Here is a 15,272-nt window from a genome sequence, read left to right as displayed (position 1 = left end):
CCCTTAGTGTCCCAGAATGTGTAGGTTATGTGGATTAGCCGCGCTAAATTGCCCCTTAGTGTCCAAAGATGTGCAGGTTAGGTGGATTGGCCATGCTAAATTGCCCCTTAGTGTCCAGAGATGTGCAGGTTAGGTGGATTGGCCATGCTAAATTGACCCTCAGTGTCCAAAGATGTATAGGTTAGCTGGATTGGCCATGCTAAATTGCCCCTTAGTGTCCAAAGATGTGCAGGTTAGGTGGATTGGCCATGCTAAATTGCCCCTTAGTGTCCAAAGATGTGTAGGTTAGATGGATTGGCCATGCTAAATTGCCCCTTAGTGTCCAAAGATGTGTAGGTTAGGTGGATTGGCCATGTTAAATTGCCCCTTAGTGTCAAAAGATGTGCAGGTTAGGTGGATTGGCCATGCTAAATTGCCCCTTAGTGTCCCAAGATGTGTAGGTTAGGTGGATTGGCCATGTTAAATTGCCCCTTAATGTCCAAAGATGTGCAGGTTAGGTGGATTGGCCATGTTAAATTGCCCCTTAATGTCCAAAGATGTGTAGGTTAGGTGGATTGGCCATGTTAAATTGCCCCTTAATGTCCAAAGATGTGCAGGTTAGGTGGATTGGCCGTGCTAAATTGCCCCTCAATGTCCCAAGATGGGCAGGTTAGGTGGATTGGCCATACTAAATTGCCCCTTAGTGTCCAGAGATGTGCAGGTTAGGTGGATTGGCCATGCTAAATTGCCCCTTAGTGTCCAAAGATGTGCAGTTTAGGTGGATTGGCCATGCTAAATTGCCCCTTAGTGTTAGGGGGACTAGTGGGGTAAATATATGGGGTTTCAGGGAAAGGATGGGAATTTTGTCGGTGAAGTCTTGATGTGCTGAGTGGCCTCTTTCTGCACTTAAGGGATTCGATGTGTCGAACTCCAAATTAAGGGCCCAAATCATTCAGTCAATGCCAGGAAGAATTGCCATGGGCAACATGCCTTTCAGCCTGACAATGTTCTTCCCTTTCAGAGAATCAGACTAATTAGTTAACACCAGCTGGGTTGTCTTTCCCAGGAGGAAGATGAACGATGTGTGCTATCAATTTACTGTGATGATGCAATGGGAAGCTCAATCCTTTCACTCATTTTCTTTTGGGAAGCAATATCATTTCAGGATGAGTTACAGGAATAACAGCGAACGTGTTAACCTCGCTGTTAAATTGTAGCTAACTCTGGGCTGTTGGATGGCCAGCACATTAAAAAAGACATGTCTGACATTTATCGCGTGCCTGGAAGTTAAATCCAAGCACCAACGAATCCCTACAGTACAGAAGGAGGCCATTCAGCCCATCGAGTCTGCGCCGAATCTCCGAAAGAACGTCTTACCCAGCTCCACACCCACTGCCCTATTCCAATCACCTTGCGCATTTACCATGGCCAATCCACCGAACCTGCACATCTTTGGACACTAATGGACAATTTACCATGGCCAATCCACGTAATCTGCACATCTTTGGACACTGAGGGGCAATTTAGCATGGCCAATCCACCCATCCTACACATCTTTGGACACTAAGGGGCAATTTACCATGGCCAATCCACCAAACCTGCACATCTTTTGACACGAAGGGGCAATTTAGCATGGCCAATCCCCCTAACCTCCACATCTTTGGACACTAAGGGGCAATTTACCATGGCCAATCCACCTAACCTACACATCTTTGGGCATTCTGGGGCAATTTACCATGGCCAAACCACCTAACCTACACATCTTTGGGCATTCTGGGGCAATTTAGCATGGCCAATCCACCTAACCTACACATCTTTGAACACTAAGGGACAATTTAGCATGGCTAATCCACCAAACCTGCTCATCTTTGGACACTAAGGGACAATTTAGCATGGCCAATCCACCTAACCTGCACATCTTTGGACACTAAGGGACAATTTAGCATGGCCAATCCACCTAACCTGCACATCTTTGGACACGAAGGGACAATTTAGCATGGCCAATCCACCTAACCTACACATCTTTGGACACTAAGGGACAATTTAGCATGGCCAATCCACCCAAGCTGGGAATCGAACCTGTGTCCCCTGGCGCTGTGAGGCAGCAATGCTAACCACTGTGCCAACCACGGTGAGAGATAAGGTGCATGCATGATTGTCTAAGAAAAATAAAATCAATGTCGTTGTGCATTGCAAATTGGCTGACACCATAGATGACTGCCATTGGGAATGGAAAGTCTCACGATGATGGTCATTGCAGCTGATGGGTGCACTGTCAATGGTGCTCTGCACAGCGGGCGGGATGTTGGCAGGCGCTTGTTTTATCACATGCCAGCTGACCCGAAGCCTCCTCTGGCACCGTTCTTCTGTCATGCTGGCATTGCTGTTCATTGCATGGGATACAGGTCAACCGTCCGTGCCCCCCAAGACTTGTTGGTTGGCATTCCCTACAGTTCTGTGCTTCTCTAGTGAGATCTCTGCCAACGCCACGCTGGGCACTGCATCCATGCCCGGCAGCTGGAAACAAGGTGCATTTCTGCCGGCACCCTCATACCCAGCCTTTTTTTTTGTTCTGGTTTATTTATTTATCAGTGTCACAAGTCAGCTTACATTAACACTGCAATGAAGTTCCTGTGAAAATCCCCCAGTCGCCACGCTCCTGTTCGGGTACACTGAGGGAGAATTTAGCACGGCCAATCCACCTAACCAGCACGTCTTTCAGACTGTGGGAGGAAACCGGAGCACCCGGAGGAAACCCACGCAGACACGGGCTGAATGTGCAGACTCCACACAGACAGTGACCCAAGCCGGGAATCGAACTCGGGTCCCTGGCGCTGTGAGGCAGCAGCGCTAACCACTGTGCCACCATGCCGTCCTTACTGTTAATGATCCACTCCTAACCTGCACATCCTTGGACACTAAGGAGCAAATTTGCATGGCCAATCCACCTAACCTACACATTTTTGGACATTAAGGGACAATTTAGTATGGCCAATCCACTTAACCTGCACATCTTTGGACACCAAGGGGCTATTTGGTATGACCAATCCACCTAACCTACACATCTTTGGACACTAAGGGGCAATTTAGCATGGCCAATCCAGCTAACCTGCCCATCTCTGGACACCAAGGGGCAATTTAGCATGGCCAATCCATCTAACCTACACGTCTTTGGACACTAAGGGGCAACTTAGCATGGCCAATCCATCTAACCTACACATCTCTGGACACTAAGGGGCAATTTAGCATGGCCAATCCAACTAACCTGCACATCTCTGGACACTAAGGGGCAATTTAGCATGGCCAATCCAGCTAACCTGCCCATCTCTGGACACCAAGGGGCAATTTAGCATGGCCAATCCAACTAACCTGCACATCTCTGGACACTAAGGGGCAATTTAGCATGGCCAATCCACCTAACCTACACATCTTTGGACACTAAGGGGCAATTTAGCATGGCCAATCCAACTAACCTGCACATCTCTGGACACTAAGGGGCAATTTAGCATGGCCAATCCACCTAACCTACACATCTTTGGACACTAAGGGGCAATTTAGCATGACCAATCCACCTAACCTACGCATCTTTGGAGTGTGGGTGGAAACCGGAGCATGCAGACACGGGGAGGACGTGCAGACTCCGCGCAGTCACCCAAGCCGCGAATTGAATCTGGGTCCCTGGCGCTGTGAGGCATCGGTGCTAACCACCGTGCCGCCGTTATATGTGACGCACTTGAGATGTTCACGGTGCCCTTTCCTCAATTGGGCCTTTTAACGGGATACGAAGGAGACTTGCCGCGGCGATTGTTTGTGTGTGTGCGCGATACCAGGGAGGACACTTCGGAGCAGCGCTGAAGCAGAGAAAACCTTTATTAGCACAAACTCCACAACTGACCTCATGCATAATTTGTGCATGGAATAGGTGTGAGAATGAGAGCAATTTGTTCTCCAGTGGACAGTTGTTTTTGCTTACATTGAGCCAGACATCTGACTTCATATCCTAACATTGAAAAATATTGGTTTAAAAATATATATTAACAATAGAAAAGTATAGGCATTTTGCAACAACATCTTACAGTTTTTCCTTAGACCACAGAATCTTATTAACATGGGCAATTACACTTCCAGAGGGACCAGCGTGAATGGCGTGGGGACTTTGATTATAGCAACAGAAAATGCTGGATAAACTCAGCAGGCCTGGCAGCGTCTGTGGAGAGAGAAGTGGTCTACATGTAACGCTCTAAAGGCCCGACAGGGAGAGGAGATGGTGGATCCTGTCAGGTGGTTCCCTGAGCAGACTGTCATTTGGCAGAATGCCTCATCGCCAGAACAAGACCTAGCTTGGCTGTTGGTGAGAAAGGCCCTCCTTCCTACAAGCCTGGATTCTCACCCCATCTCCACATTGGCCTCGAGGTGACCGTGGTGGGAAAGAGACGGTCGCACGCCTCCTTGTGGAATGTGCCTTTGCAAAGAAGGTTCTGGACAGAGGTGAGGTGGTTTCTGTCGAGGTTCATCCCGAGCAGCTCGGTGACTCAGGACTCTGTGCTCTACGGGCTGTTTCCGGGGACGCACACCGAGACAAACATCAACTGCTGCTGGAGGGTCATCAACTCGGTGAAAGACGCCCTTTGGTCCGCCCGAAACTTGTTGGTCTTCCATTGCAAAGAGTTGTCCTCCACCGAGTGTTACAGGCCGAGTATTCCAACACCCAGGATTACGTGCTGAGGGATGCACTAAAGCTTGAGTCAGCTGCTACAGAGGCGCAATGGGGGGAAGGTCGCTGTCTAAGACCTTTCAGCCACAGTCAACTGAAGGGGACGGGAAGTGTATAGAAACCCCCTCAGGCTGTGTGACTCATAGTGAATGTATATGGTGAAGATTACACAAATCACAATTGTACAGGAAGTGTCATGACTTCAATCAGGCCATTGAGGTTGGCCTATTCGAGTATGAACTCCCTGATTAAGGAGTTAATTGGCGCCGTCAGGCTGTGTGGCTTAGTTGGTTAAAGCGCTTGTATCATAAACAGGATATTGTGGTTTCAAATCCCAGTAGAGCCTTAATCCCGATATTGATCTATACAATCAGACAAGGCCAAGATAATATTGCCTTTCCCTTTACAGTCGATGACCAAAAAGAATGGAATGGGCCAATCAATGAGTCTTTTCCTTGTATTTAACCGAGGCGTGTCAGTTCCTCTGGCACCCCTGAAGGTAGACTGCTGACTGATAGCACTCTGTGCACTGCTGTTAGAGTGTGTAAATAAAGGGATTTTGATGAAGGGACTTCTGCCTCTGAAGACAGGAAGCACCTCGAAGTACAACTTGATCCAGGAAGAAAACTTAAAACCTTTTGAATGACCGTTTTAAAATGTCTGGAACGTTTCTTTGCCCGTATTGAAGCACCTCAGACAGAATGCAACATGATCTACGCAGAGAACCTGAATGTCATTGCCCTTTGTGCGGCGGCCATTTTGAAATGCTTGTAAACGCTCTCGCAGACATTTTACGGTTCAAGTATTGATTTTGCCAGCAGTAAAAGGCTGTGGAGAGAGAAGCAGAGTTAACGTTTCCAGTCGACGGCCTTTCACCGGGGTCGCATTAGCCGTTTCTCTCTCTCCGTCGGCGCTGCCCGTCCTGATGAGGATTTCCTGCACTTTCTGCTTTTAATGCAGATTTCCAGTGTCAAATGTTGGGGCAAACAAATGGAAGGAAGCCCGACCCCTGCAGTCGCACTGGTTCAAGTGCAGGCAATTTTTGAGCTGCCCTATTAGGAGGTCGAAATGCTGGGGTCGGGGGGCGGGGTGGGGGCGCGGAGGCGGATGGGGGAAGAGGTGGGGGGCAGTTTTGCAAGCCTGGAAGCAAGCCTCGAGAGGTTAATGGGGTGAGGGTTCACCCATATGAGGACACAACGTGTAATGGGCTGCACCATTTACTAGTAACATCATAGTCCAACACCTTCTGTACATGCTGACTGGTAAGGCACTGTAAATAATCCATATGAAATATACACATTTACATGTTAAGTACTCCGATTTATTCAGTACTCTCTATATGAGGTTAAAGCATATTATTCCCAATCATAATGCACTCTAAATAGGATAAAATCAGATAATTATTCCTGTCCATCAAAATACTCCTTCCCCCATTGCTCCCTCGCAAGGTTAACCAGCCAACAGACCAATTGATTTGAAGCTTTTTTTTATCAGATGTAAACAGGAGGCAGGAATAATCGCAAGAGGCTCGTGAGTCCACGTGGGTGGCCAAAGATGCCTTTGGCAGATGTCACCAGTGCACAACTGATAGTGGATTCATGAAAGGGACCATAGTCCACACTTGCCAATCACGAGAAGAGGCTCATGGGTCCACGTGAGTGGCCAAAGAAGCCTTTGGCGGATGTCACCAGTGCACAAGTGATAGTGGATTCATGAAAGGGACCATAGTCCACACTTGCCACCCTGCCCCACCATCCACTTCCACCTCCGCGCCCCCCCCCCCTCATAAAGTGCCTGTTTCCGTCGAGGCAAGAGGCTTTCCCCGATCATTTGCCAGTCTTCTCTGCAAAGCCACAAATTCAAGTTGATCCACTCTTGGTGAATGAACAAGAAAACCTTAGCGAGAAAAAAACAGAAACCTTTTGAAGCATCCAAGCTTATACCAATAATGTGTGCCGTATCGCATGAGTGCAGTTGTCGCTACTGAAGAGTTTTGACTTCACAGCTTCCCATTCAGGGCTGTGTCTTTGACTTACTTTGTTACCAAACCAGAGTATCAAATATTCATGGGGAATACGTCGGTGATATAGTTCAAGGGTTAATCTGTCAGGCTTGTCAGTCATGACTGTCCAGAACCGGCCTCAAAAGAACCCTTTTTTGAAGAGTGAAATTATTACATTACTAACAACAAATGTCTTTTCAAAATCCATTTAAGATAGGTTGAATGAGGCGTTATTCTTTCCAATGATGGTTGGATTGGACACCAGTTTCCTACCTCAGGAAAATTACAATTACAAATCCAGCCCAGACAGTTAAAGAACGCATCCATTTTCTTAGACATCTGATCTCTGAAAAAAATATTCAGTCCTGATCTGATCTCTGTGTTAAAAAAAAACATTTGGCCTTTCTCCACTCTCATTCACAACTCTTCTGATGTTACAGATGATAGTGGTGGAGAGAGAGGGTGAGACGCAGAAGAGGCACATTCCGTTTGGTTGTTCGAGATTCAGGGCCTCGGCAAGAAAGCGACGGAGGGAGAGAGTATCTCGAACCAGTCGCGGCGATCTTCGCTGAGAACGTCTCTCGAGTTGGTCAAAGTTCGGAGTTTCTTTCTGGTTAGATTATGATTAGAAGCTACACTGTAGCAAAGGGCTCCCCCTTCCCCCCAAACCCCTCTCCCCCCACCCCCCCCCACCCCCAAACAACTCCAATAATCTGTTAATGCTGAATGAAACAAAAACAGCATTTTATTTTTTGAAAAAGAGCAAATCCAATTAGCGCATAGCAAACGTGTCCAATTCCTGAAGCCATCCAAGTTTGAACTGGTGCCGCTGTCCCTTTTAACTTCTTGCCCCGTCGCTGAAATATCAAAGGTGGTGTGGCCGGGCTCCAGTTCAACTGTCACGCAGCTTGGCGACTTTCCTAGAAGGGCAAAGTGTCCAGGAATAGTTTGTCAACGATGGCAGGTGGAGGGACCAAGTCGGCCAGCTTCAGGTAGAAGATGCGCTGCAGTCCTTGGGTGCACAGGGTGCAAAGTTCAGGGAGCTTGCCCAGAAGCCTGGACAAATAATTTGGCCGCATTTGCTCGCCTGCACTGGAAGTTACGTGATCTTTCAGGCACGTTATAATCTTGGTCTGCAGGTCTTCCACTTTCTTGGGTTCTTTCAAGCCATGCCGATCTAAAACGCCACAAAAAACAACTAATTTTCAGAAATGAAGGCAAATCAATGGACAATACTTCAAAACCTTTCAAAAACTTTACCTTTAAAAACCTTAAAGCCAAGGGGAGATCTTATAGAAACATATGAAGGGAATAGATAAGATAGAAGCAGGGAGGTTGTTTCCACTGGCGGGTGAAACCAGAACTAGGAGGCATAGCCTCAAAATAAGGGGGAGCAGATTTAGAACAAAGAACAAAGAACAAAGAAAATTACAGCACAGGAACAGGCCCTTCGGCCCTCCAAGCCTGCACTGACCATGCTGCCCAACTGAACTAAACCCCCTACCCTTCCGGGGACCATATCCCTCTATTCCCATCCTATTCATGTATTTGTCCAGACGCCCCTTAAAAGTCACTATTATATCTGCTTCCACTCCCTCCCCCGGCAGCAAGTTCCAGACACCCACCACCCTTTGTGTAAAAAACTTGCCTCGTACATCTCCTTTAAACCTTGCCCCTTGCACGTTAAACCTATGCCCCCGAGTAATTGACTCTTCCACCCTAGGGAAAAAGCTCCTGACTGTCCAAAAAAGCTTCTGACTATATTCTGACTATTTAGGACTGAGTTGAGGAGGAACTTCTTCACACAAAGGGTTGTGAATCTGTGGAATTCCCTGCCCAGTGAAGCAGTTGAGGCTACCTCATTGAATGTTTTTAAGGCAAGGATAGATAAATTTTTGAACAGTAAAGGAATTAAGGGTTATGGTGAGCGGGCGGGTAAGTGGAGCTGAGTCCACAAAAAGATCAGCCATGGTCTTAGTGAATGGCGGAGCAGGGGTTAGATGGCCCACTCCTGCTCCTAGTTCTTATGTTCTGAGAAACATTTGAGCAAATATGGTCCATTTGAAACATTGTGGGCAGGGTTTCCCAGCCGCGCTCGCCCCAAGGCCAGAAAGTCCCACCCGAGGTCAATGGACCTTTGCATCGTCTGTGTCCTGCCCGCTACGATTCCTGTGGAGAGCGGGATGGGAAAATTCCACCCGTCGGGAGGGATTTTCTGACCTTTCCCGCCGGCAGGATTTTCCAGTCACGCCGAAGGTGACTCCACCCCCCGCCCCCCCCACACACACTTCCCCCCACGGCGGGTTGGACAAACTACGCAAAGTTCCATAGATATTGGCGGAACTGTTAAATCCCACAACCTCCACTGGCATAAAACGCCGCAGGGTTATTATTATAAGGTTATCTCATTGAAACATATAAAACTCTGACAGGGCTGGACAGACTGGATTCGGGGATGTTATTTCCACTGGCTGACAGGGGTCGAGAACAAGGGGTCAGTGTCTCAGGATATGGGGTGAGGCCATTTAGGATTGAGATGAGGAGAAATCTCTTCACTCAGAGGGTGGTGAACCTGTGGAATTCTCTACCACAGAAAGCTGTGGAAGCCAATTCACTGAACATATTTAGGAAGGAAATAGATAGATTTCTGGACTCTAAAGGGGCCAAGGGATATGGGGAGAAAGATGTGTAAGTTAGGTGGATTGGCCATGCTAAATTGCCCCTTAGTGTCCAAAGATGTGCAGGTTAGGTGGATTGACCAAGCTAAATTGCCCGTTAATGTCCAAAGATGTGAAGGTTAGGCGGATTGGCCATGGTAAATTGCCCCTTAATGTCCAAAGATGTACAGGTTAGGTGGATTGGCCATGCAAAATTGCCCCTTAGTGTCCAAAGATGTGCAGGTTAGGTGGATTGGCCATGCTAAATTGCCCCTTAGTGTCCAAAGATGTGTAGGTTAGGTGGATTGGCCGTGCTAAATTGTCCCTTAGTGTCCAAAGATGTGTAGGTTAGGTGGATTGGCCATGCTAAATTGTCCCTTAGAGTCCAAAGATGTGTAGGTTAGGTGGATTGGCCATGCTAAATTGTCCCTTAGTGTCCAAAGATGTGTAGGTTAGGTGGATTGGCCATGCTAAATTGTCCCTTCGTGTCCAAAGGTGTGTAGGTTAGGTGGATTGGCCATGCTAAATTGTCCCTTAGAGTCCAAAGATGTGCAGGTTAGGTGGATTGGCCATGCTAAATTGCCCCTTAGTGTCCAAAGATGTGCAGGTTAGGTGGATTGACCATGCTAAATTGCGCCTTCGTGTCCAAAGATGTGTAGGTTAGGTGAAGTGACATTGTTAAATTATCCCGTCATGTCAGGGGGATCAGCAGGGTAAATTTGTGGGGTTACGGGGAAAGGGTCTGGATGGGATTGTGGTTGGTGCAGGCTGGATGGGCCAAATCTGCTCTGTAGGGATTCTATGATTCCATGATTTATTGCCCATCTATAATTGCCAGTGAGTGGTTGAAGGTCAACCACGTTGCTGTGACTCTGGAGTCACATGTAGGCCAGGCCGGGTAAGGACGGCAGATTTCCTTCCCTAAAGGGACATTAGTGACCCAGATGGGTTTTTCTGACAATGGTTTCATGGTCATTCTTAATTCCAGATTTTTTTAATTGAATTCAAATTCCACCATCTGCCGTGGCGGGATTCGAACCCGGGTCCCCAGAACGTTAGCTGGGTTTCTGGATTAATAATCTAGTGATAATACCACTGGGCCATCGCCCTTCCTATAGGGTGGAGTTGACGTGCAGATGGGAAGTCTGAACAAGAGGAGCTCACCTGTAATGACCACCAATGCTGCCAGACACGAGAAGCTGGACATGTCGATCTTCATCCTTTGCAGGGTCGTGGAGAAATCGATGATCGAGTCAATCCATTCACCAAAGCCACGCACGCACTGTTGGCGGTGGAGGACAACGCCGCTGCAGAAGATAAGCTTGCCTTCTTCAGGGTTGGACCTGCAAGCAACATGTCAACACAACACAAGAGTTCCACTGGGCTCAAGGAAACCAAGCTTCTTGTCTGTCTTGCACTGAATAGTAAGGTGGACAGAATAAATCAGACTGATTACTTTGCTGGAATCCCGAATTGATCCCAAACTGACAGAGGGGACTTCAGCGTGCCTTTCAGTTTACGCCATCGAGTGGGCGTGGGCAAGATGTTTCCATTAGTAGTGAACCCATCTGGGTCACTCATGTCCCTTTAGGGAAGGAAATCTGCTGTCCTTACCCGGTCTGGCCTACATGTGACTCCAGAGCCACAGCAATGTGGTTGACTCTCAACTGCCCTCGGGCAACTAGGGATGGGCAATAAATGCTGGCCCAGCCAGCTGGCTGACAAATGAATGTAAAAAAAACCTCAAATCCGAGGGTATAGCCTCAGAGTAGCCTTTAGAACTGAAAGTCGTCTCACAACACCAAGTTAAAGTCCAACGGGTTTATTTGGAATCACGAGTTTTCGGAGCGCTGTTCCTTCATCAGGTGGGTTCACAAACACGGCATATATAGACAGAGACGCAGTTGCAAGATAATGGTTGGAATGCGAGTCTTTACAGTCCTATATATGCCGTGTTTGCGAACCCACCTCTCGACTCACCTGATGAAGGAGCAGCGCTCCGAAAGCTCGTGATTCCAAATAAACCTGTTGGACTTTAACCTGGTGTTGTGAGACTTCTTACCGTGCCCCACCCTAGTCCAACGCCGGCATCTCCACATCATGACTTTAGAACCGAGATGAGGAGGAATTTCTTCAGCCAGAAGGTGGTGAATCTGTGGAATTCATTACCACAGAGGAGGCCGGGTCATTGAGTGAATTTAAGACAGAGATAGATCGGTTCTTGATTGGTAAGGGGATCAAAGGTTATGGGGAAAAGGAGGGAGAATGGGGTTGAGAAACTTATCAGCCATGGTGGAGCAGACTCGACGGGCTGAATGGCCTAATCCTGCTCCTATATCTTATGGGTCGACCTTTCCTCAAGGGAAATGAAAAATTACTTTTTCCCGTCAAAGGTCATGGGGTCGGCTTTTCCACAAGTTGGCCTTCACACGAGTCTATACGGTCGTTCATAGTCTTCAGGGGAAAAGCAATAACGTGGGCAAAAACAGATGGGTTGAAGCGAGGACAGAAAATGCTGGAAAATCTCAGCAGGTTTGACGGCATCCGCGGAGAGAGAACAGACCTGACGTCTTTGAGCCTGGACGGCCCTGCGTCAGATGGGTTGAAGTACCTACCTGTAGGCCAACCGGAGGATGAAGAGTTCCAAGAAGGCAGATTCCAGGAGTAGGTCCTGATCATCCTTGGGCAAACCGACAAAGCCTGGAATCTTCTCTGCCCACCTCCGTATCATTTCCATCGAATCTGCCAGCAGCTCGTAAAACTGTTGGATGTCAGCTGCCTCGTCCTCCTCTGACTGGTAGGCACTGGATTCCTGAAACTGGAGCAGACAGTGTGAATCAGCGGGACAATGCTTCTGCCAAGGAGAGCTACTAATTCTTTAGACATAACAAGCCAAAATTACATTGTTGTTAATTTAATACAAACAGAGCTTTCTTCGCAAAGCATATCATTTGCATCTTTCAAAAGAGCACTGGACTTGCAAGGGAAATTCTGATAGTTCGGGCTTTGTACATTGGCTATAATTTGCCTTTAATTAGACAAGGATAAAGGCAAGTTGCTCTCTGATCATGTTTATACCAGCAATATAGAAGCGACAGCTCGCCTCATTTCTGAAGGCAAATTTCACACTCGTCACGTTTAGCGCCAGGCTTTTTCTCTTTGACTTTCGCGCAGAGCTGCACATTTGCTGTCTTCCAATCGTTTGCGCCCGCCCGCGCTACTCTGTGCCGCCACCAACGCGAGGGACGCATTGACCACCATTTCAAGTCCAGCTAATCGTTCAGAGAACGTGCCTCGGCAAACGCAGCCTCCTGGCAAGAAACTGGTGCATCGTGTGGGAAGAGAGAGGAGGCAGGGAGAGGGCGGGAGAGGGGTTTGGGCCGACTTAAGAAGGAGGAGGCGGGGGGGGGCGGGGGGGTGGGGGTGGTGGGAATCATTTAAAGTCGTACCATTGTATCACCTCTTCATGGCCAACTTAATGCTTCTCAATTTAGGCAAAAATAAAATGACATGCATAGCACCCTAAATACCATTTTAGATGGAAATCCTCAATGTGTTACACTGGCAATGGTATAGTTTTAAAGTTAATTTATTTATTAGTCACAGGTAGGTTTACATTAACTCTGCAATGAAGTTATTGTGAAAATCCCCTAGTTGCCACATTCTGGCACCTGTTCGGGTACACTAAGGGACAATTTAGCATGGCCAATCCACCTAATCTACACATCTTTTAAACACTAAGGGGCAATTTAGCACAGCCAATCCACCTAACCTGCACATCTTTTGACACTAAGGGACAATTTAGCATGGCCAATCCACCTAACCTACACATCTTTTGACACTAAGGGACAATTCAGCATGGCCAATCCACCTAATCTACACATCTTTGGACACTAAGGGGCAATTTAGCATGGCCAATCCACCTAATCAGCACATCTTTGGACACTAAGGGACAATTGAACATGGCCAATGCACCGAACCAGCACGTCTTTTGGACTGTGTGAGGAAACCAGAGCGCCCGGAGGAAACCCACGCAGATACGGGGGGAGAACGTGCAAACTCCGCACAGACAGTGGCCCAAGGCCAGGAATCGAACCCGGATCCCTGGGGGGCGTGAGGCAGCAGTGCTAACCACTGTGCCACCCTGCCACCCAAGGCCCGGTGGGCTTTGAAACAACAAGTTTCCACTTATTTCTGTGGCGCCACAAGAGTGACCTCTCGCATTGTTGCCACGTGGGACGTACCCTCCCCCAACGGGACTTACCTGGGTTGCCAGCTGAGGAGCCTCTGGGCCACCTGGTGGTGCCCATGCCTCACCGTTTCGATGAGACCTGGGCCTTAAATGGTGGCCTGTCTGCTTCTGGAATGGACGGACAGTTGGTTGGCCACCCAAGAGATAAAATGGCTGCTGGTGGTTGGTAAATAAGGCAGGGGAATTTCACTGGGTTGCAAGGTGGGTTACACACTGCCTGATTCTCCCCGATACACACATTTCTTTCCCCCTTTTCAACCTCTCAACTATTTTTCACCTCATATTTACCTTGGAATAATCTAGATTGGACATGATTGGATTGGAATCAATGTGTGCCCTGACCAGCGCTGTGATGAGACTAACTGGAACATTTGAAGGCGTGGCTTCTTGAACATTCTTTGGTTTGGATGGAAGTCGACCCCGGCGACCTTTCAGGCTGTCTGTGCGGACCACTGGAAGATTAAAAAAAAGTTAAATTTTCCTTTCAGCCTGTTAGGCCGCTCGCCTCTGGAGCTAGCGGACGCACAAAATACGAGCTAACAGGGAGGAATCTCGAGGCATCTGTGCAACTCCAGAGGACGTTTGCCTCTTCCGGCGCCTCACCAAGTCCCTTGTGTACACCGACGCTGGCGGGATTTTCCAGTCAGGCCTGCCCAGAGGCCGGAAATTCCTGCCCAAAATCTATGGACTTTGAAGTCGTCCGCCAAGTTATCCAGCCAGCCCGGGATGATTCCTGTGGCGGACGAGACGGGAAAATTTACTCACAGGCTCAAAAGCGATGTTGCTTCTTCAGGCCACGTTAGCAAGCAACCTTTTTTGGCTCCCCTTTCTGCGCCTCGGTACGTTGCTGCTATAGCAACAGAGGGGAGCCGGGAACATTACTGATAGTCTGCTCCTCCAACAGCTCCGGTTCCTCCGTCTTCCCTGAACCCGCATATTAGAATCCTAACTGCCTACAAGTCAACGACATTCCACCACCGGCCCTTGGAATCTAACTTTGGGCTCCCCCATAGAGTAACCTCATGACAAGGCAGGTCCCTCTGAATCCCCGACATCCCAACAGAATTCATTTCCCTCTGTGTCAACTCACACACACATCTTGGTGCTGTTCTTGACCTGAACCTGTTACCTTCATCTCTCTTTTTGCCCCTTAATCTCCCCCACCTTCCTGTCACCCACTCATGCCACCCTTCTTTCATCGTCGCCCCTCTTGGCTCCCACCCCACTAACTCACCAAGTTTAAGTTTATTTATTCACATCACTGCAATGAAGTTACTGTGAAAATCCCCCAGTCGCCACACTCCTGTTTGGGTACACTGAGGGAGAATTTAGCACGGCCAATGCACCTAACCTACACATCTTTGGACACTAAGGGGCAATTTAGCATGGCCAATCCACCAAACCTATACATCTTTGGACACTAAGGGGCAATTTAGCATGGCCAATCCACCAAACCTATACATCTTTGGACACTAAGGGGCAATTTACCATGGCCAATGCACCTACCCTATACATCTTTGGATACGAAGGGGCAATTTACCATGGCCAATGCACCTGACCAGCACGTCTTTGGACACCAAGGGGCAATTTAGCATGGCTAATCCACCTAACCTGCACATCTTTGGACACTAAGGGGCAATTTAGCATGGCCAATCCACCTAACCTATA

At 48.2% G+C, this 15,272-nt stretch overlaps 1 protein-coding gene across 8 annotated transcripts in view; it reads right to left on the bottom strand.

Annotated features, from left to right (window-relative positions):
• Window positions 1-3,832: 3,832 nt before the first annotated feature.
• Window positions 3,833-15,272, bottom strand: part of LOC144481884 (nuclear receptor subfamily 4 group A member 1-like) — a 78,343-nt gene continuing 66,903 nt past the window's right edge. For 4 of the 8 annotated variants that reach the window (XM_078201038.1, XM_078201037.1, XM_078201035.1 and 1 more), the window contains exons 4-7: window positions 13,893-14,056; window positions 11,968-12,170; window positions 10,517-10,695; window positions 3,833-7,872 (exon numbers count right to left, since the gene is read on the bottom strand). In XM_078201038.1, the coding sequence (XP_078057164.1) occupies window positions 7,616-7,872; window positions 10,517-10,695; window positions 11,968-12,170; window positions 13,893-14,056 (803 nt within the window). In that variant the 3' untranslated portion in view covers window positions 3,833-7,615. Of the gene's footprint in view, window positions 7,873-10,516; window positions 10,770-11,967; window positions 12,171-13,892; window positions 14,057-15,272 lie in introns of all 8 variants that reach the window. The other 4 variants (XR_013495791.1, XR_013495792.1, XR_013495793.1 and 1 more) reach the window with 2 other exon arrangements.

Source organism: Mustelus asterias, chromosome X (assembly GCF_964213995.1).
Source record: "Mustelus asterias chromosome X, sMusAst1.hap1.1, whole genome shotgun sequence".
NCBI classification, from domain to species: Eukaryota; Metazoa; Chordata; class Chondrichthyes; order Carcharhiniformes; family Triakidae; genus Mustelus; species Mustelus asterias.
This window is presented reverse-complemented; position numbering and strand designations above follow the sequence as displayed.